The sequence below is a fragment of the Marmota marmota genome, unplaced genomic scaffold (assembly GCF_001458135.2).
Source record: "Marmota marmota marmota unplaced genomic scaffold, marMar, whole genome shotgun sequence".
NCBI classification, from domain to species: Eukaryota; Metazoa; Chordata; class Mammalia; order Rodentia; family Sciuridae; genus Marmota; species Marmota marmota.
In genome coordinates, this window is record NW_025999982.1 from 31,629,091 (window position 1) to 31,652,599 (window position 23,509).

Below are 23,509 nucleotides of genomic sequence, written 5' to 3' on the forward strand. Positions count from 1 at the left end.
TTTGGGGGGGGGGGGGTAGAAGAAAATCTGCCAACCTTCTTACATGGCCATGGATAAAATTCCACCCCCAGCTCAATCTTAACTACATGGAAGCACATATAACCCTCTCTCATTAACAAAAATGGTAAAACTTACGTGAGTTCTTCAAGTTACACAGCAAATAAAGGACCCATTCATTTCACAAATATTTGAGCAACTACATACATGCCAATAACTCTTCTAAATGCATCAAGGACCAAAACAAACAAAAAAGATATTTTTGTTAGTGTAGTATGAATTCTAGCAGGAGGATATAAACAATAAATTAAACTAAAATACATAGTGCATGAAAAGGTGATTAAGGCCTACAAGAAAAAAATACAATAAAGTGGACCAAGATAAAAGGGACCATTAATTGAAGATGGAAAGACCTTTTCACACTCAATAACATTTGAGCAAAGACTTGAGGGTTAAAGGAGTTAAAGAAACTAATCAAGCAGATAACTGGAAGAAAAGCATTCCAGGCAAAGGGAACATAAAGTGGAGGATGGAAGGGAACAGGGAACCTGGAATGTTAAAGAACATTAACAGCAACATTAATATAATCAGTGAGGTAGAGATATATTAGGTAATCACTGCTGTGAAAAAGATTACCCAAACTTTGTAATTTAAAGAACATTTATTATCACAGATTCTGTGGGTCATGAATATGAGCCCAGTTTAGCTAAGTCCTTCAACTCAGGATTTCTCCCAAGTCTGAAATCAAGATATTGGTCATCTAGCAATTCTCTCAAGGCTCAAATGAGAGAGACCTTACTTCCCAACTCACAGTTGTTGGCAGAATTCCATTCTATACTGGCTATTAGCTGGAGGATACTTTTAGTCCCTCCATGGGTTTGTCCATAAGGCAGTATACTACAGGGAAGCTGCTTAATCAAAGAAAGGAAGAGAAAAGAGCCAGAGAGTACAAGCAAAAGTCATCATCTTTTATAACTTAATCTCAGAAGGGACATCCCATCCTTTTTGCCAATCCTCTTGTTAGAAGCCGATTATTAGGTCCACAACATACTGAAAAAGAGAGGATTCTATATGGGGCATGAGTATTAGGAAGTAGAAGGCACTATGGGCCATCTTAAGAGGCAGCCAACCACAAGAGAGTAGTGGGAATGAGGTCAGAGAGGTTTGTGAGGTGGGAAAGAATGCCAGATCACACAAAGCTCCATAGGTTCTAGTAATGACTTTGTCTTCTACTGTGAGTGAAATGGGAAAGTATTACAGGATTTTGAGCAGACTTGGCATAGGATATGTCATGTTTTTAAAAGATCACTATGATTTCTGCATTATGAATAAAAATCGATAGGTAAGAGATGTGTTAGGAGGTTCCTATAATAACCTAAAAAGAGACAACAGTGTGTTAAACAGTATAGTAGCCAGAAGGTAGTAAGAAGTAAATTCTAAAAGAATTCTTAAGATCAAATACAAAAGAATTTCCTGCCATATTTGATAAAAAACATGAAAAAAATAGTTTCAAGGACAGTCTTCAAGATTTTTGGCCTGAGGAACTCTATCCTTCTGGTTGCTACATAGTACAACAAGGAAAATAATAGTATAGAAGATCGAGCTGCTCTGAACATGTGAAATTTGAGGTTTTCTGGTAGAAATTCCTATAACAGCTGCACAGAAGAATATGAAGTTCAAAAGAGGTTTGCACAAAGATTTGAATTTGGAAGTTTGGCATATAAATGATATTTAGAATCAAGCAACAGTATAAAATCAATAAAGGACTGAGATAAAGAACAGATCCAAAGATTAAACCCTGGGCATTTCAACATTAAAGAGGTCAAGAAGAAGAGAAAGAAGCTGCAAAGAAAACTTACAAGGCATAACCAAGGACGTAAAATGAAAAACCAAGAGTATATGTTTCTTCACAATCTGGCATATAGAGGAAGGTTTATGATACCAATATGACAAACTCACACAAGTCACTCTAGCTGTAAATCCAAGAGATTACTTATTTTTCTGATATTTCCACTTGGAAATGAGGAAAGAAATCCTTAGGCATTTAGGTCTCAAGAAGTTTTTATCTAGATAATCTCTTGAGCAGACTTAACCAGAAACTACTTAGGAAACATCCCCTAAGATTAACAATGTTTTCTTTTAAAAGGAGGAAAAGGGAACATGAAACAGGACACAAAATTAGACAGAACTGAGAACTATAAAGTCATACAAGAGCAGTTTCATGAAAGAAAATAGCAAAACACTTGAAGACATAATGAATAAATAAAATTAATAAAAAGGAAAAAAGAAATGAAAGCTTAACCCATTAAGTTTTCAATTTTTCAAGTCTCAACTTTTCAATTCTAGGAACATTTCAACAAAATTGGCACAGATATAGTAAACTAGGTTGGAAATCATAATCTAGAGTTTACATATATAATTATACTAATATTAATATTATATCAATTAGTATGCCATAATATAATTATAAGCCTATTATGTAATATATAGTTATATATTACATACTAGTTTGTAAGTTTTTTTAAACATCTGGGAATATGTGACAAAATGGGTTTATGTTTCTGGGGTAGACAGAACATCTGCAGCCAAGGGAGTCTCCTAATTAGAAGATCACTACTAGCATAGTAGAAATGGGCAGAAATAAGCAACTTCACTTTTCATCTTCAACAAGCTCCAGGAAACTGTATCTCCTTTTCAGGTAGCTTCAGTTAACAGGATTACTAATAACCAACAGACGGGGAATATCCGCAGGCAGACACAGCAGTCATCCTGACTTCTATACACTTGCCAGGAAAAAACACCTGAATTCCATTAATAAAATAGAAGATCCCCTCCAAATGGAGCTTCCAGACCTTCGGATTTACAGAGATCCTTAAAGGCCATCTACAAATGAAAATTCTTTTTATAATGATACTAAGTTTTTATTTGCATTTCTTCTATGCTTAACATGAACTGATTGATGGAACAGAAACAACAGTGGATAAAACTGCTGGCCTTTTAAAAGGAGAGAAAACAGTGGACTCATGCTATACTGCCAGTCGTTTTGTATCCTTCAGGGGAAGAAGTAGTTTGGACTTTTATTCATGAAAGTAAACTGTCTATTAAATGTCCACCCTTAAGTATGTATCTTTTAATATTCTGTGGCAAGAAAAGTATACATAAAGCATACTTACTTGTTTCTTACAAATGTCTCAATAGAATGCTATTCCAGTTATGAGATATACTACTGCATTTTTAAAAAATCCTCTTTTTTGCTTGAAAGAACAACTGCCAAATGAGTAATGGTTATCCAGACTTACGTATAAGGCAATCTTTGTCAAAAATGAGCAGTGAACATTGAGCACAGTGGCATGCAACCACAGTCCCAGCTACTCAGGTGGTGAGGCAGGAGGTTGCTTGAGTCCAGGACTTCAAGGCCATCCTGAGCAACATAACAAGATCTCAAAAACAAGCAAGCAAACAAAACAACAACAAAAAAGAAACTGCAAAGAAAATAAGTAAATAACAGTATTTGTTACCACCGATAAAACTCAAGCTTTCAAGAGAAAAATCAGAATTTAGGAATACTTGAATTTATCACCTTTAGAACTTGAGTTTCACAGCTTCCCAATACAAAAGGGCTTTTCTAATAAAAATAGTGGTGACAATATTGAATGTTTTTTCTAATGTATAATGATATATGTCAACATTTGAAAAACCTATATTATTCATTGAACCAATATTTTCCAAATGAATAAGGCAATAAAATGTCAAAAAAACATGTATAGGTAAAAGATTGATTCAAAGTGCAAATGGAATTTCAAGGCAATGAAGAATGAAAAGGCAGTGAACATATAAATATAAATCAGTAATTTGAAGGTAGTTAGCACTCTTAAATATTTTCATGGAGGAAGACAACTAAAACTACTTTAAGAGAATTTTAATAAGAGTTTAAACCTTTGTGACCAGTTTTGTTTTGTTTTGGTTTGGTTTTTCATAGAAACTGGCATCTTAATTAAAACCTACACTGGCATTAAAAAAACCTGACAAAGGTAGGAGAGCCCTGAAACAGCAGCTCTCCAAAAATATGTATATAAGCTACTGTAAATTATCACTAATTAACATATGAAAATTAACCTTTGTCTAGAAAAGAGACTGCCAAATGATTTGTTACCAGATAGCTTTTCTTTTAAAAGCACACAAGAAAGACAGAAGACAACACAGAAGATAATTATGAAAGTCTTGTACATTGCCTACAAGGTTAGACTGAAAATGTGCTGATGTATTGGGAGAGATTAGATAACTGTAGAATCTGATGGAGGCAACAGATAAATACAGTGCTTTGTATTTTTTTAGTCCTCAGAATCCAGAAGAAGATGTCTATGTAATAAGTAACTAGATAGTATCTAGAATTTCAGAAGAAAAAGCTGGATTTGAGAATAATAATTATTTTAGAAACCACACAATTCTTTCCTTTCAGGTTCTTAGCTGTAGGTAGATCATCATTGAGTTGAAGCCAAAGGCCTTGGTGGATAGTTAAAGGATGTGACTAACTTTATAATAATAACCATTAATAATATCCAATTAAATTTTGTTTTGACTTCATGGTCATCAAAAAATTCTATTCATCATTTGCAAATTTCTTCCCTAGACCAGTATGTCTCAATTATCCTAACCCAAGGAAGTTATATTTTTCAGCATAGCCTAAGTTCTGCAGAGAATTAGCCCTAAGGCCCTAAAGCACCTATTATTTGTAAGAACTGACTCATTTCCTAATGTTTTAAATTCTATTATAGACACTTTATCTTTGTGAAGACTGAAGACATACTATCCTTGGGAGAACTGAGAAAAATACCAAAAGCCTTTTCTGTAGGTTTAATTTCCTACATGATACTAACTGCAAAGAGCTGATGAAGTAATATTCTGGCTTACAAGTCTCTGTGACCTTGGTTTTAATAGATTAGTTCAGTAGCCTCTGGGTTCAATGATAAGATATGGTTCCTGGACTTAGACTTCCCTAACATGTAAATTGGCTTATCCTGTTACATGTCTACAGGATAATCTTATTTTATTGTTACACAAGTGACAGGCTCCTCCACCAAAATTGTTTTTGAAGAAGTAAGCCATATCCTTCCGATAAATTTGTACTGAAAAGCAACATTCTACTTAATAAGAACCATATCAACAATTTTAACATTACATTTATAACATATTTAATGTATAAATAGGAAATATTAAATTCTTTTCTTTGTCCTTTTGGTTTTTTATTTAGAAATAATTTTAGACATGTAGAACAATTGCAAAAGTAGTACCAAGAGTTGCCATATACCTTTCAGCCAGCATCCTTTAATGTAACATCTTACATAATTATACAAAATTTATCAAAACAAGAAAATTAAAGCTGGTGTAATACTAGTAACTAACTACAGAAGTTACCCAAATGTCACCACTTTCCCTATTAATGCCATTTTTAGAAATATTATTCAATATTAAAATACTACAAAGATTTTTCACCTATACCAAAAGGATAGAATTTCACAATGGGTCCTTTATATTTTAGATCAGGAGAAAAGACAAAGGTTAGAACCAAAACAGCTAAATTAAAAATCAATGAAACACTTGAAAAAAATTCCCATTAACAGAAATTTCTGTATTTTTTAAAGTTTCCAACTGAAATCTTATACATCTTATTTACTGATGAAAAAAATGGCATCTCTTTTCTAAATAAGAAATTTTACATTTTTAAATAGCACAAGTCTCATGATTATTTGAAAAGAAAGAAAAATGTAGGTGGTTATTATAAATTTGTAAGATCAAATACTAGAAAAAGGGGAGGGGAATGGGAAGGGAGAGAGGCTACCTATCAACCATAGCCTCTGAATTAAATACCTCTGTATAGTACAATAAAGGTAATGGTGAAAATTCCCCTTCCAAGAGAGCTTTCTACTATTGTCAACACTTACCAAAAAAATTCTGGAAAACAGATTTTTTAAATAAAGAGCACAATTAGGTATGGGAAATCAGCAATATTAACATAAGGGACATGAAAATAAAGTAATCAGATCGAACCACCACAAAGAAGTGTTATAAGCTAACCTAAAAGATGCAAAATAGGCACTAATAGTTTTAGAATATTGAGAATGAAGACATATTATTTATTCATTCCTGGTGTAAAAGAAAACAATAATCTCATATTTGATATCAAAATTAAAAGTTTATATGTAGCTTTATTCTACATTCTGATAGCAGTCCAAATAGGAAATATAACAAAAAGATACTTACTATAGTAGCCATATAATACAGTGTCCTCAATCTGTTTGCTGACATTAGCATTAGCCCAATCCTAGGACAGTAAGGAAACATTAGCAATATTAATTTTAACATCCACCTGCCCAACAGTTAAGATTTAATTTGACAGAATTTCACTTCTAAAGTTTATCATTAATTCAAATAAGGTATGGTCTATATCTTCAAAAAATGAGAGGCAGACAAGTAAACAGACAAATTTCAATATGGAAATGCTTAGATAAGATAACACAGTCTGGTGAAGCACCAAGGCACCTAACTGAACTGAAGATCAGGAATGGCTTTCCCAAAATTATCTAAAATGAGAGACCAAAGGTAAAAGAAGATGTTCTTAGGGAAAAAGAAAGAAAATGATGAAAGAGGAAAGAGGAATATGCATGGAGAATTAGAAAAACTGAAAGAAGCTAAATACAGATTCACTAGAAAAACAAAAACAAAAACCAGAAAGCAGGTGGAGTAAGTGAAAGGAAGGGCATATGTTGAAGAGACTTGTGAGTCATAGTAAGTATTTTGGACTTTGTCCTAAAGGTAATGAAAAATGATAATGAATTTATGCAGACATTAACAAATGTAATTTGTATTTTATAAAATAAGATTTGAACAGATTATCACTTTTGAAATATATAAAAGTCCATCTAAACTCCTTTGCATTCATCTTCATAAATGTTCTTTCAACTAATAAACTTATATTTCAAATTAATCTTGTCAATAGAAAAAAAATCTATACGCTACTGAGTCAGAATGGAGGTATAATAATATCAAATATTTTTGTCTAATACCCTAAATTCTGTGCATGCAAAAAATTAAACCTGGAGAGTCTATGGAACTGGTCATTGATATTAAGTTGCAAGGTTCAAATTAGAATGCAGGTCATTTTTTTTTTAATAAACATTTCAGGAATTCAAGTTAGTGTCAACATTCACTATAAGTGCTGTTGAGGAAATTATCAACACTTAATTTTCTTAAAATAACTTAGGATTTTTCTTTTCTTCTTCTTTTTGCCTACAAATACATCTAGCACTGAACATCTATGAATTTCTTGCCGATAAATAACTAAAATAAAAATGTGGACGATCCAAACTTGCAAGTGCAAAACCTATACACAACATGAACAATAATACTTCCAAACAGCTATAAAAATATAGCTTAATAAACCAAATTTAAAAAATGAACTATATAAAGAAAACTAACCTAACTGTAGATTATTAAAGTTCTAAATAAGTGGAAAATCACCTGTGCAACATGAAAGATTATAAATACTAATTCACTCCGAATTAATCTATAAAAATAATATATATTGCCAATCAAAACCCCAATGTACTGAGTGAGCCAGGCATGATAGCATGTGCCTATAGTCCCAATTACTTGGCAGGCTAAGGTGAGAAAATTGCTTGAACTCAGAAGTTCAGTGATAGCATGGACAACATAGCAAGACCTTTTCTCTTAAAAGAAAGAAAAAGAGGAGAGAGAGAGGGGAGAAAACAGGAAGACAGAACGAAGGGAAGGGCAAGGGAGGGAGGGAGGAAAGAAGAAATCCCAATGTACCAAGGGAGTATGTTAATATCTTAAAAAAGACCAACAATAAGTAATTTCCTAATTACTATATTTTACTAGTAAAACATGAAAATGTTTTATTTTAATAATGTTTAATTTAACTAACTGGCATAATAGAAAACATTAATAATATGAAGTAGTGGCAAAATGTGGAGTTGAAAGCATTTCTTTCACATTAATAGGAGACTCTATGATCTAGATATCCTTTGTTGACTCCATCCTAAAAATATTCACAAGTTAAGATAGATATCAGTACAGGGACATTTTTAATAGTACTGGCCAATGAATGACTTTGAGATTCTTACCGATTTCCCTGGCAACAAGATAGCCTGAACAGGGCGGCCTCCCTTTCCCACACAAGAGGAATACACTTAATTTCAACTACTCCTGGGACAAAGGAGCCCACAGTCTTCATCAGTTATTCAGCAATGAGAATGTACTAACACCCTCTGAACAGCTTGTACCTACTCAGCTCAGACTACTTGACACTGAAGTCCCAAGTGTTTATCTATCTACAAGACCACTCTTCTGCCTCCCCTATAAGATAGACGAAAGGAGGTTGAAGTACTGAAGTATCTGCACTTGGGAGAGCTTATTCTTGCATATATTTCAACTTATACATGAACATAAGCACTTGCTGATTTTTATTCCAGTAAATGACAGTCTACACCAAGCAACAATAACGGTTTTTGCTTAAAAGCTCTTTGCCCAACCATATTCAGTATAGTGTTGTTTAAAACTGAAGAAAATCTAAATACCCCAGGAAAAATGGTAAAACATATTATTGTATATTCATAACAGAGAATATCACACAGACATTAAAAACAAACCTATTAGAAAAAACAGCCATAGAAACATACACATGAAGTACTTTTGAACAGAGGGAAGAGAACATATTACCACCATTAGTTTTAACACATGCAACCAACTCTTTAGGGAAAAAAAAAGGGGGGGGGGACAAAAGAAACACCTAAAACACTTTTAAAAAGTCAAAGAAAGCATACATAGTACTTACTAACTAGAATGGAAAGCCCTGAGGAAAATTCTATATAATGATTAGAAATTTTTTTCCTCGGTGATTTAAATATCCAAATGCATATATACATAATCACCAAAGCTTCACCTCCTAAGAGATGTACTTCCTTAGTGATTGCTTATGCATCAAACTGGAAGTGTAAAAAGATTTCTGATGAAGATGATCAAATTAAGAATAATTTATCGATGGACTAGAGGATAATTATAGCTTTTTTACTTATTACATTTCATGCAAAGTCCCTAGGAGTTTCCAAGACAGCCCCAAGAAGTAGTAATGTCCTCAACAGAACTCTGGATAGGGCAAAAGGGTGGGAGGGGAAAGGAGGAGTCATGGGGGTAAAAAAGATGGTGGAATGAGATGGATATCATTACTCTGAATACATGTATGAAGACAAGAATGGTGTGAATATACTTTATATACAACCAGCGATATGAAAAATTGTGCTCTATATGTGCAACATGAATTGTAATGCATTCTGCTGTCATATATAACAAATTAGAATTTTAAAAAATTCAAACTTAAAAATTGGACAAGAGCCCAAACCCAGGGGGAAGTGGGGGGGGGGGGTTGAAAGTAGAAATTTTGAAGGTAATTTATAGCCAAATAATCATTCAAATTTAACGTCTTTTACTCTACAAGTTTCTTGTGTTTAACCAATCATTGAGGTAATAGAGAGTAAAACTGTTACTATTTTAAAGCTACAAATATGTGTAAAATACACAACATCACTCAATACCAGTGTATTTGGCTTTTATGCACTCCTTTGCCTCCAAAATATTTGATATATTGTCAAGAAAGCTTACTTTATTAAATCTTCTTTCTTTTATGTTTTGAAAACCACTATACCCTTGATATGTTTTATAAACTATTGCCTCCCAGAGTAGAAACAAAAAGAAACTTCAATCACTTAAGACTCAAAGGAATGTAAAGACACTCAAAAACTAATACTAAATAGAGACTACTACAGAAGAATATTTCAGAAGAAAAGAAAATGATATGAATTCCATAGAACAAAAATGTAGTGGGGTCACAAATGTAAATTCCTTTTCCTATCCTTCAAGATGACTTCCTAAAACCTGGTGTCCAAACTAAAATTCCAACATGACTCTCCATACTTTTACCTGATAACCTCACCTTAGATCAGTAATTCTCATTCAGAAGCCATTTTGTTCCCATGGGCATTTGGAAATGTCTAGAGACACCAGGCAGACGGAGGAATAGGCATCTGTTAAGTAGACATCTGTAAAATTTAGGAGAGTCCCTCACCACAAAGAATTATCCAGCACAAAATGTCAATGGTGGGGAACCACTGACTTAGAGGTCTGGCCTACCTCAGCATCTGTCAAGCATCTTACACCTGCAATGACACACTATCTCCACTCTCAAAAATTCTTCCTATTCTAATGAAGTTTAAAGTATACAAACTCAACTAATTCCCATTAACCTCAAAGAAATAAAGACATTACCAAAACAAATAAAAACACAGATGCCCACCTAGAGAACAAAATTTCCTGAAAAGTTGACAGTATTCCTTATCACTACATCCTCACCTCACTGTCCATATTTAACCCACTACAACCTGTCTGTCCTACTGCTATGCTAAAATTATTCTTCATAGTTACCAATGACCAAATCCAGTTGTCATTTCTCTACCCCTTTCACTTAACCTTCCAACAACACTCAAAAAAGCAATCATTCTCTATTCCTGAAATATTCTTCTCCTACTTTCCTTATCTACTTTTCTTCTTACTTCTCGGGTTCCAGCTTCTTCCCTTTGACTGGCCTCTACATATTGAAGCACTCCAATGTCAAGTCTTCTCTCACTACTCAGTCTCCCCAGTTACCAGTATACAGCTCTGACATTCATATGTTTACCCCCAAATATTTCTCTCCAGTCCTACCTCTCTTCAGAGCTTCAACTTCCTACTTGATACCTATACTTGCAAATATATAATGGTTACTTTGAAGGTGACTTATTTAAAACACATTTTTTTTCCCTCTACACTCCCTCATATACCCATGTGCATGCTTATGCTCTGTTATTCCTTTAGACTTCCCTATATCTTTTACCTTCATCCTGTCATATCCAATCCATGAACAAATTCAGGAGTTCTACCTCCAAAATATATATTATTTTTCATCATTTTTGTCCACTAGCACCACTCCAATTCAACTTACCTGCACCTTTTACCTTCATTAACTTTCTATTAAGAGAAAAATCCAAATTCACTAACATGAAAAAAATTATAAGCCATTTGGCCCTTGCCTTCCACTGATTCTTAGCTTATACAAAAGCAAAACCTCAATACCACACTTCAGTCAAAAAAGCCAATTCATCCTGTCTAAAGTCTTTTGTATTTGCTGAGAATTCTCTCTTTTGGCTCTTAGCTGGCTCTCATCTAACCCACTAGTTTGGTTTACCTCAGCAGTCTGGCCTCCCTATCACCATTTCTGCGTTAACCACACCTAAATAGACTTTTGTGTCAATATATTATATATCCTTATAGAATTTATCACTAATACAGTACCTTGTTGCATTTATTTGTTGACCATTTGTCTGGCTTTACATACTCTTAAGCTCCACGTGAATTGCAATCTTATTTATTTTCATCATAATCTCCAGAAACTACCTTGTCTACCACATACTATGTACTTAATAAATAGTAAATATATGTATTTAAGGTTCAGAGAACAAGACAAAGTTCTAAGATATAATACCCACTGTTTGAAAATAGGAATAAGGAAGCAATAGAGTTCAACCCAGATATGTTGTAATAGCAGGCCGCAAAGAGATTAATCACTAGGGGAGAAGAGTAAATAAATACTAAGTGTTTTGATGCCATATCTTAACTACTAGCTTTGAATTTTTTTTACATGTTGTATAAAATAAAGAATATTTATTCATATTAGTGTCAACTTATCATTTTTAATGGTATAGTTCACTATCCAAAGTCACTGGCCAACTATACAAGACTGTTTAATAGAGCACTTATAGCTAAGCTTTAAGGTCTTTTTTTAATATAAAAAGTTGATTACTTCACAAGAAGTTAGAAACAAAGCAGTTATTTAGTTACAATTATCTACAATGCTTTATGTTAAAAGAAATGTCAACAGAAACAACTTGGGCATTGTGATGCGCAGCTTCCATAAAAAGGCAGAGAAAGCAGGAATTTAGGAATAAGAAGTGTATGTTAGAAGCTGGGCATGGGTGCGGCTTGCCTGTAATCCCACCTACTCTGGAGAATGAAGCAAGAGGATCTAAAGTTCGAGGCCAGACAATGAAATTTAATGAGACTCTACCTCAAAATAAAATAAAAAGAGCTGGAAATGTAGCTCATTTGGTAGAGCCCTGGGTTAATCTCCAGTACCAAAAAAGAGATTGGAATGGAAAGGAGAGTGGAGGGGAGGAGAGACAAAAGCACATTAAAATGCAAGTATCACTCACTATGGAAAGCAATACCAGAACATATTGCTAACCAACATACATTTATAGCAACAAATAAACCTGGAATAGATCTAAAGCCATTGTGGCATATTTACATTAACATGACTATATTTATAGTTATAGCATAACATCTGAAGAACTAATTGTTAAATACTTTACACTTTCCTTAGTTGTTAAGTACATGAAAAGAATTCAGCAGTAGCTTTCTGGAGAAGAGTTTATCAGTGAAAAGTTTTAAAAATGTTTTTGGTTCTACTTCTGAGAGTTAGCAAACAGGCTGACTCCAAATGAAAACTGTGAATTTTATTCAACAAAAGAGAAGATAAGAAGTGAGAGCCAAAGAGAGAGAGAAAGAGGAAGAAAGTGGAAGGGAGACATACAAAGAATGTTTCAAGGTATCAAAAAAGTGTCAATGTACAGAGAAAAAAAATGATACATTGTCTATATTGAAGGGGCTAAACCAAACAAGAGATAAATCAAGAAAATAGATGGGTGTGGTGGCACAGGCCTGTAATCTCAGCAGCTCTGGAGGCTGAGACAGGAGGATTGTGAATTCAAAGCCAGCCTCAGCAAAGGAAAGGCACTAAGCAACTCAGTGAGGCCCTGTCTCTAAGCAAAATACAAAATAGGGCTGGAGATGTGGCTCAGTGGTCAAGCGCCCCTGAGTTCAATTCCTGGTACTCCCCAACTCGCCCCGCCCCCCCAAAAAAAAGTAAAAGTACAACCTACAGTTTTACTATCCAAATAATAATTTTTAAAAGCTTTGTATTAAGTATGAGAAATTCATCATGAATTTTGTTCCCTTCTAGTCATTTATATCACATTTATATTTAATAACTATAAAGTAAGCACATAAATTATCACTGTGTATTTTCTTCTTTTAGGAGAAATTTAATAAGCAGTCTAAATTTTAACAAGTAATATTTTTTGCTCTTTAGGAAGATAAATTCTTAAAATTTTGCTCAAATGAATATAATGCAATTTCACCAAAAACAAACAAACAAACAATAATTAAAATCATCACCCAGACAATGACTGCTAAAAATATGGGCACAAAACAACTACTTACTTAATCTAGGAGAGAGTTCACAATTTCATGAAAATATTTACTTGAGAAATTTCAAGATGAAAATATTTCCCCACAAAATCTAAAATCAAATATTCTAAATTCACAACTAAAAACTCCTATTCAAACAATACTTGTACAGGAATAATTACACTGTTTCTATAATATCTGCAAAAAATTATGTATATATCATATATAGTATATGTATATATACATATATATATAGCGTATGTGTATATATGTATGTATTTTATTTAACTTCACAGAGAATAGTCTAGAAGTTTATAATTATGTCTTATCCATCTGGAATTATCATACACACACACACACACACACACACAGGTGTATATTTGGCAGAAGCGGGGATTGAACCTAGGACCTTCCAATATGCTAAGCAGCAGTCTACCTACATAACACCCCCCTCGGCACCTTAACTACAGTTTTTAAATAAAAAGAATATTCAGACATTCTTAAAATGTCTAAAAGGTTTATGCAAGAAACAACCATTTACATAGTTATAGGAAATCAAACATTTCTATGGAATTTAGATATAAAATGAAATATTTCTCAGATAACAATCTTATAATGTTAATATCAATCATTTAAGTACTGTGTACACAATTATTAAAGGTATATTACTTCTTGCCCAATTAAAAAAGCAGAAATTTTAAGTATACCACACACACACACACACACACACACACACAAAATGGTCATTTTTCTTAAAATAATGTTTCAGCCCAAAATATGGGCTGAAATAATGTTTTGCTGTATTATGACAGTTCAATACACAATATGAATTGCTTAAATGAAAACAACAACAACAATGGACTCCTTAGCAGAAATCCCATTTACTGAGCTACTTGAAAGTATCTTTTACTTAAGAGGCCATCTTCTCAAGAAACCTCATGAAACAAGAGCTCTGAAACCAGATTGCAGAACTTCAAATTCCAGTTACAATACTGACAAGCTAAACCTTGGTTTTTCATCCATAAAACTATGGATAATCTTATCTACATTGTAGGGTTGTTTAGGAGATTAAACAAAGTTAATATATGTAAAACGCTTAAAATAGAGACTGACACATAGTAAATATTCAACAAATGTTAGCTTCAAAAGAGTTGTGAGAGGCACAAGAATAAATCTATTATGCTTAAAATATTTTCAGATCAACAAAAGGCATTTCTCACATTTGCAAGGTTATTGAATTCATGGTTCTTATGTCAATTAATAGTTTGCTTCTAGTTTACCATGTTGCATTCTTAGCCTTTATGCTTCATTTCTATTCTTATTTCAACCCAGATACAAAAAAAGGAAACACAAAATACACTGGACTTAATTGCTCAGAACTTGAAAGAAAAAAAATTACATAGTATGATAATACATACCTTAAATGTGCCATTTTGATTTTTCATGTAAGAAACCAAAAATATATCCACTGGAAGAAGTGCTGATGTGATAAGTGCAATTGCTAGAGAAAAAATCGCTGTTATGGTGGAGACAACTTCACTTTCTCTCTGACTTTGGTATTTACGAACATATATCCAGCAAAATGCTAAAATAGCCTGAAATAGAACAAAAAGAATGTTTATTATTCCCCTATGTATTTTCCAACCCTGACTTTGTATGTGTTTAAAGGTTTCCAGTAAAAAAAAAAAAAAAACTTTATGTAATGTGAAGGTTCTTCTACATGTATAATGAAAAAATTGTAAAATTTAGCATTTTCAAAGTCTGTTTCATGAATGTAGTACAACTTTGCTTCAATGCTAACACATACATTACTGATAACAGTGCTCAGTTACATATACCCTCACAAAACACAGTGTTACCATTAGTGGTTACATATAATGTCATAATTATAACCAGTTTTGAATACCTTTTTCCTGTGGATCTCTCCATCCAAAGGAAATATAACTAGATGTTGTCCTAACCTAGGCTTATTACTGAAGTGACATGGAATATAACTTAGACTGAAATTAACTTTTGCCTTATTATGACAGTTAAAAAGATTAACTGGCAATAATTATTATGCAATTACTATAATTCACATTTTAAAGGGCTTTAAATAAAGAAAAATCAACACTGAAAATGGATTCATGTGCAGAGCAAATGAGAAAAAGTACACCCCGAGATACTTCAGTGAACCTCTCTTGTCAATCAGGTACTCTTGATAACTTTATCAAGACCTTTCTAACAACTGAATTACCAAAGTGATTCTCTAACTTTAGGGAGTATCAGAATCAAGTAGAGAGTTTATTAAAGCACAGAATGCTGGTACCCAACCCCAGATTCTGAGATTCAAGAGGTCTGAAGTGAGCCTAAAAATTTGCATTAGTAATGGATTCTCAGATGCTGCTGCTATTGGTCCAGGGAATATATTTCAAGAGTATCCACTCTGCTCAATTATAGGGGGTTGCAGACATATGAAATCAATGTTTTTCAGCCTTGACTATGAGTTAGAATCACCTGTGTAGGTTTAAAATATCTTTTGGAACCAAACAGGCATTTCTCAAAAAAGAAACACAAAAGGCCAACAAATATATGAAAAATGTTCAATGTCTCTAGCAATCAGAGAAATGCAAATCAAAACTATATTAAGATTTCATCTCCTGCCAATAAAAATGACAATTATAAAGAACACAAATAATAATAAATGCCGGTACAAGTACGGGGATAAAGATACACTTGTACATTGCTGGTGGGACTGCAAATAAGTATAACTACTCTGGAAAGCAACATGCAAAGTCCTCAAAAAACTAGGCATTGAACCATGATATGACAGTTATCCCACCCCTTGGTAGTTATGTGAAAGAACTGAAATCAGCATACTATAGTGATATAGTCACTTCAGTGTTTATAGCAGCACACTTCAAGGTAGCCAAATTATGGAATCAGCCTCAATGCCCATCAATAGATGAATGAATTAAGAAACTGTGGTTATATATATTCAATACATTTTTACTCAGCCATAAAGAATGAAATTATGGCATTTACTGGTAAATGGATGGAAATCAAGAACAGCATGCCAAATAAAATAAGCCAGTCTCAAAAAATCAAGGATCAAATGTTTTCCTTCCTATGTGGAAGCTACAGCAAAAGAGAAGGGAAAAAAAAGAGGAGGATTGGATATCATAAATCTATGCAGAAAATTAGTAAAGAAGGAGACAGGGAGAGAGGAGGGATGAGAAAGGAAAGGGAAATGTGGAAGGAAAGGGAAATGTGGAATGAATTTGTTTTTTAAATTATGCTATGGGCATATACAAATATACAATAGTGAATTTCACCTTTATGTATAAATAGAAAGAACCAAACAAAAATAAATAAATACACAGCAAAAGGAGGAACAGTAGAGTGGAGGAAGGAAAATGGGCAGAGGCAGGAGGAGAAGGAATGCCGGGGGAGGGGGGGGTACATGAACTGACATGGAATTCCAATTCCATGCATGTACAAATTTGCCAAGATGAACCCAACTACTATTTATAACTGTAAGGCTCTAATAAAAATAAACAATACATAAATCTAAATAAAATACATAGTTTTTGCTTCCCCCACAACTCCCTATCAAGTCAATTAGGGTCCTCTAGGCATCAGTATTTTAAATGCCTGAGGATTTAATCAGCCAAACTTGAAAACCATTATTCTAAATAAAGTAAGAGTTCTGGGACAAAAGCCTTGTTTTGTCCTTTCACTTTCAAGAACCATCTGTTACTTCCTTTCTAGGCATCCCAGTTCAGATGTCTGAATGGAATTAATAAAACCATCTAATTAGTTTTACAGTTTTCAATTTCTCCTACCACAATCAAGATATAAGAACAGTTTCACCACCCCAGAAAATGTCCCTTTATCCCTTTGTAATTAACCATGCTCTTTACCCTCACAACTACTATCTATTATCTGCCTCTATAATTTCTGTCTTCTCTAGAATGTCATTAGGTACTCATATAGTAGTATTCTGTCATTTGAGTTTGGCTTTTCACATGACACAATGCATTTGAAATCCAAGTTGTGACTCATTCCTTCATATTGCTGTCATTTCAACTGGTGACAGATCAACAGGAAGAAAAAACAAAAGAACAGGTGAGAAAAGATTTAGACTTTAGAACCTAGATGTTGGTATAAAACAAAACAACAAAAAAAGGACTTGGAGCAGGCACAGTGGTGCAAGCCTACAATCTAAGAAACTCAGGAGGCTGAGGCAGGAGGATCCCAAGTTCAAAGGCAGTGTTAGCAACTTAACAAGGCCCTAAGCAATTTAGCAAGACCCTGCCTCAAAATAAAATATATATATATATATATAGGGCTGGGGATGGCTCAGTGATTAAGGTTTGAGTGTAATCACTAGTACCAAAAAAAAAAAAAAAGGACCTAGACTTAAATTCTGGTTTAACTGTTTACTAATATTTTTTTGTTTTGAGTTTGATTTAAAATTTTTAAATAAATAAATAAATATTTTAAATGTTCCTCAAATTTGTTTTGAATTCATTGGCATCTGAGACTTATCTTACTATTCTTGCAGAGTACTCAACACAAAGTGCTCAACAAAATTTGTTAGATTTCCAGAAAAATCTGCACTTTTATAAATTTCAAAGTGGTTGGTATAATCAAAAGGAAGGAGTATGCCAGCATCAAGAAGACAAATTAAAAAGGGGCAACCAGGCAAATAGGTAAGGCATGGGTTTTGACTTTTGGGTTTCAGAATCCCTTTACATTTTAAAAGAACCAAAAAAATCTTGTTTATGTAGGTTTCATTGTAGCAATATAATTGTACCATAAATAAACCAATGTCTTATAAAATAAGCATAAGAATATTTTCACAGAAGATTATAAGAATTAAATGAGATGTTTTACAAAGTGGTTAGCCACAGTAACTGCTTAAAAAATAGGAATTATGGGCTGAGGATGTGGCTCAAGCTTTAGCGCGCTCGCCTGGCATGTGTGCGGCCCGGGTTCGATCCTCAGCACCACATACAAAGATGTTGTGTCCGCCGAAAACTAAAAAAATAAATATTAAAAATCTCTCTCTCTCTCTCTTTAAAAAAAAAAAAGTATGGTTGTCCATTGTACTTTAAAAAAAATTAGGAATTATTATGAAGTGTCATTCAAAACAATATTTTAGAGCATTTTATAAAGTAAACTAATATATAACTTTATTAAAAATTCAGAAAAGATTTAAAAATAGTTCCCCAACTCCTCCCAAGAGATTCTGACTTAACTAGTCTGGGTACTGGGATTTAAAAAATTCCCTAGGTGGTTTTAATGAGTGGCTAAGGTTGAAAACCAATGGAGCAGAGGAAGGAATGAGAATAAAGGAGCAGTTACTAAACTAATAAGCATACATACTTCTGGGATCCTGTTAAACAGCAATTCTGATCCAGTGAAGTTGGGACAATATATTTTCTATTTCTAACCAGTTCTCAGATGATACACTTTAAGAAACAAGATAAACTTGCTTTACAGAAATGAAGATCATCTCTATAGTACTGGAAAAAACAATTGAAAGATGGATTGAATCAAATTATTGAGGACGTTGGGAATTAAGTAGAAAGTTTATAACTGCTATAGTAAACACAGAGAATAAGGATGAAAGACCAAATTTAATCATTTTTATGTGGTAGAGGAAATTGAAATCCACTCTGTTTGGTCAAGATCACAAAAGTAGGAACGTGTGTGTCACAATTCTTAGTAGATGTCTGGCAGCAGTTCTAAAAGCCTGAAGTCCCCAGACCCTGCTTGTCCCCAAATCTCAATTCAAACTTTCAACTCAAAATTGAAAACTATTCTCATAATAATACTAAGATGTCATATGCAGTTTCACTCATGGTTAAAGTGAAAAGCCACAGTAGATTAAACTGTTGGTGTATTACCACAAACCAAGACAATGGCATCAGACTGCCAGTTGTCACTGCCTTCTTTACTATCACACACACACACACACACACACACACACACAAAGCAATTTAACTTAAGACTGTGCTTGAAAAAGCAGTAAAAATTTTATTAAATTTTGACCCATGATATTTTTAAATACTTCAGGTTAAAATATAAAGCATGCATAAAGTCCTCCTGCTGCATACCAAGGTATGCAGTTCACCAAGAAAACATGTGAAAACTTAAGAGTCAAAAGTAGAACCAGCTACTCTTTTCAAGCAAAACTATTTTTACTTGAAAGAAAAACTGAAACTGATAATTCAGTTTTGGATATTTAGCAAATTTTATCAAATGAACAAAGAAAACAATCTCTTCAAGAAAAACTAACAATATTTTTTTAACCAGTGTTAAAATTCAAGCTTTCAAATGAAAATAAGAATTTTGGCTTCATAATAGCTGCCATTCTCACTGGAGTGAGCTGATATCTTAGAGTAGTTTTGATTTGCATTTCTCTAATTGCTAGAGATGATGAACATTTTTTCATATATTTGTTGATTGATTGTATATCCTCTTCTGAGAATTGTCTGTTCATGTCCTTGGCCCACTTATTGATTGGGTTATTTGCTTTTTTGGTGCTTAGCTTTTTGAGTTCTTTATATACCCTAGGGATTAGTGATCTATCTGATGTGTGAGGGGTAAAAATTTGCTCCCAAGATGTAGACTCTCTATTCACCTCACAGATTAGTGTTGGCAAGGATGTGGGGGGAAAGGCACATTCATACATTGCTGGTGGAACTTCAAATTGGGCAGCCAATATGGAAAGCTGTATGGAGATTCCTTGAAAAACTGGGAATGGAACCACCATTTCACCCAGCTATTCCTCTCCTCGGTCTAACCCAAAAGACTTAAAATCAGCATACTATAGGGACACAGCCGTATCAATGTTTATAACAACACAATTCACAATAGTTAAACTGTGGAACCAACCTAGATGCCCTTCAGTAGATGAATGGGTTAAAAAAAATGTGGCATATACACACAGTGGGATATTACTCAGCAATAAAAGAGAATAAAATCATGGCATTTGCAGGTAAATGGATGGAGTTGGAAAAGATAATGCTAAGTGAAGTTAGCCAATCCCCAAAAAAACAAATGCTGAATATTTCCTCTGATATAAGGTGACTGACTCATAATGGGGTAGGGATGAGGAGCATGGGAGGAATAGAGGAACCCTACATAGGGCAGAGGGGTGGGATGGGAAGGGAGGGGGCAGGGGGTTAGCAATGATGGTAGAATGTGATGGACATCATCATCCAAAGTACATGTATGAAGACATAAATTGGTGTGAGCATACTTTATATACAAAAAGAGATATGAAAAATTGTGCTGTATATGTGTAATAAGAATTGTAATGCATTCTGCTGTCATGTATTTAAAAAATAAAATCAATTAAAAAATAAAAATTTAAAAAAAAAGAAAGAATTTTGGAAAAGTTGTGAGCTTGACAACTCCTTAATACTCGGAAGTTTGAGACATTTCTGATAAGATCAGTAGTGATTTAATGAATGTGACATTGGATATGTTATAATGAAATGTATCCATATTTGGCCAGGTGGGGTGGTGCAGGCCTGTAATCCCAACTACTCAGGACACTGAGGGAGGGAGATTATAAATTCAAGGCTGGCCTGGGCAATTTAGTGAGATTGCCCCCATCTCAAAAAAAATGGTTGGGTAGTAAAAATACTCAGTAGTAAAGTATCACTGGGCTCAATCCCCAGTACTGCAAAAAGAAAAAAAAAAATGCATTCATATTTGGAAAATGTGCATGACTCAGTTAACCAGTATTTTCTAAATGGTCAACATACTGTCTTGTAAAACTACGCATGGGTAAAAGATCCGTTCAAAGTCCATGTTGGACTAATGAATTTTAATATAACAAGGAAAAGTCATTGACAGGGTTTCAGATTGCATATTGCAACTAAACATAAGAAGCTTCTAACTGATGAGCTTTGGTGTAATAGCAAATACCATCTGCAACTATATGTAAAATACTTCTCTGCTTCTAACCACGTATTGTTGAAACTGGATTTTCTTCATATACTTCAACCAAAATAACTCAAGACTGAATGAAAAAGTAGATATAAGAATCCAGTTCTCTTCTAAGACCAGAAATTAAATATATCTGCAGAAATTTAAACAATGATCCGTATTACTAATTTTTTTTCCCCACTCCAATATCCAGGTTTCTGGTTTATTAACTGTCTTCTCATTTCATTTGTTCCTGCTGTGCTTTTACTAATTAAAGTGGGCTTTCCTCTTCTATCTAAAATCTATCTCAATACTCACTTTCAATATTGTTCTCTATTCCCAGAATCACTATTTCTTTTTTAAACTCCTGCTTTCATTGTTTAAGATACATGTTTCAAGAATTTTCTTTTTCCCAACTATCTCCAAGCCTTGCTAAAGGCCATGTTTTGTTTCATGTGCATCCTTCTACAAATTACAGAAAACCTATTGTAGTTTAAATGCTTATTCACCAACCACTGACACAATAATCCCGCTAGACTTCAATACTAGTTACATACTTGTTTATTTTCTTCTAAATAAACTAAATATGATGGGTTGGAAAACCAGGGAATTCTCCAAGCACAGGAGTGGATGGCTCTGAAGGCCACAGCCAACCCTTAGTGTTTCCAGTTTCTTCATGAGGGGGTAAAGCATATTCTGATGCAAAGGCATCTGTGAAAGTGAAGGCAGCAAGAAAAGCCTTTCCTTACATTTTCAATAGTTTTTTTTTTTTTTTTTTTTTTTTTTTTTTTTGTAGTTTCTGCTAAAAAATTTACTAACAGAACATATAGGAGACACTTTTAAGGAATCTCATAAATTCAAACAAGTCGGATTTCTAGAAGTGAAAAGTTTTGTTTTGTTTTGCTTGTAAGGCAGGAAGTCAAAATACATTGGAACAGGAAACAACAGGGCAGGATGAAGGCAAAAGACGAAAGAATTCTGAGAATATAGAGGGATATAAAGAAGAACAAATTGGGGGAAAAAACAATTGTCTTTTGGGGTAGGGAAGTAAAAACAAGGCCATTTGGGGCCATCGCAGTCCCACAGAATAATCAGAAACAAGAAGCTTGGGGACAGAAGGCCCTTGAGGTGAAATGGGAGTAACATACTCTGGCATTGGCCTTAGCAAGAGGTTACCGCTCTACCTTACAATTGTTCTACAATTAGCAATAAAAGATTGAAAAGAATGTGACACCTCAAAGTCAGAACGAGTAGCTCACGTCATCAAGGCGGAATCGCACAATGGGCACTGAAGGCTTCCAATGATAGGGAACATGGAGGAAAAAAACATTTAGAAAATCAGACTAGTCAACAACGCAGCGCCTACAAAACCGGAAAAGACCTGGCGCTGCCGCTGCACACCTGTACTAGAGGTACAGCCTTTTGGGGAGGAAAGGTCACCACACCCTTCTCAACCGGAGGGTCTCTTCCGCCCACAGACCTCCGGCCCCAGGCCTCAATCAAGGCTTGGGGCAAGAGTTTCGGTAAATGACACCAGCTCTTCAGACGTCATCGGTGAAATGGAAGCAAAAGAGGCCGGAAATCAGCTCCCCCTCCTCGACTTCCCGGAGCCGCCCCCGCCCCCCGATGGAAAGCAGCCCAGAGTCCCAGCTAAAAGCAGGGCGGGGCAAGGAGGGTCTCCAGGGCCTGGAGAGGCCAGCTGGAGGACCGGCCCCTCCCTTCTCCCACCAGTGCAAACACTGGGAAAACTCCAAGCGCCTCCCCTACCAGTAGTAAGAGGCCGAATATGCACCAGCCGATCACCAGCTCGGCTGAAGCCGCGCCAGCAGTCACCGCCGCCATCTTCGCTTCCGGTCCGGACAGGCCTGAGCGAAGGGGATAGGGAAGGGGGAGGGGGAAAGGGGAGAGGGCGAGGGACGCGGAACCCGCTCACCCTAAAGGTTAAAGGGGCGGAGGGGGCGGAGCAACTGGTTGCCTAGGAGACCCGACCCACGAGCGTCCCCTGGCGTCGAGCCGGGCGGGGCGGGAAGAACGGGCTAGGGGCGGGGCACGCCCGGACGCCGTGACGTCATCGAGCTGGTTTGCCTCACACCGGCTGAGTTCCAAAGAACGAGGTAGTCTCATAGCAGCAAAGCATTTTTGGAATGTTTAACCTAGCCTAAGCGCATGGACTGAGAGAGCCAAGAAATTCTGGAAAGGATGGACTATATACATGTGGAGATTCAAACGA

The 23,509-nt window shown here is 34.8% G+C and overlaps 1 protein-coding gene across 2 annotated transcripts in view; it reads right to left on the reverse strand.

Moving 5' to 3' along the window:
- The window catches only part of Lmbrd1 (LMBR1 domain containing 1), a 102,047-nt gene extending 78,742 nt beyond the window's left edge, over positions 1 to 23,305 (reverse strand). For both annotated transcript variants that reach the window (XM_015487897.2, XM_015487896.2), the window contains exons 1-3: positions 23,047 to 23,305; positions 14,772 to 14,948; positions 6,259 to 6,319 (exon numbers count right to left, since the gene is read on the reverse strand). In XM_015487897.2, the coding sequence (XP_015343383.1) occupies positions 6,259 to 6,319; positions 14,772 to 14,948; positions 23,047 to 23,121 (313 nt within the window). In that variant the 5' untranslated portion in view covers positions 23,122 to 23,305. The remainder of the gene's footprint in view (positions 1 to 6,258; positions 6,320 to 14,771; positions 14,949 to 23,046) is intronic.
- Positions 23,306 to 23,509: the final 204 nt, after the last annotated feature.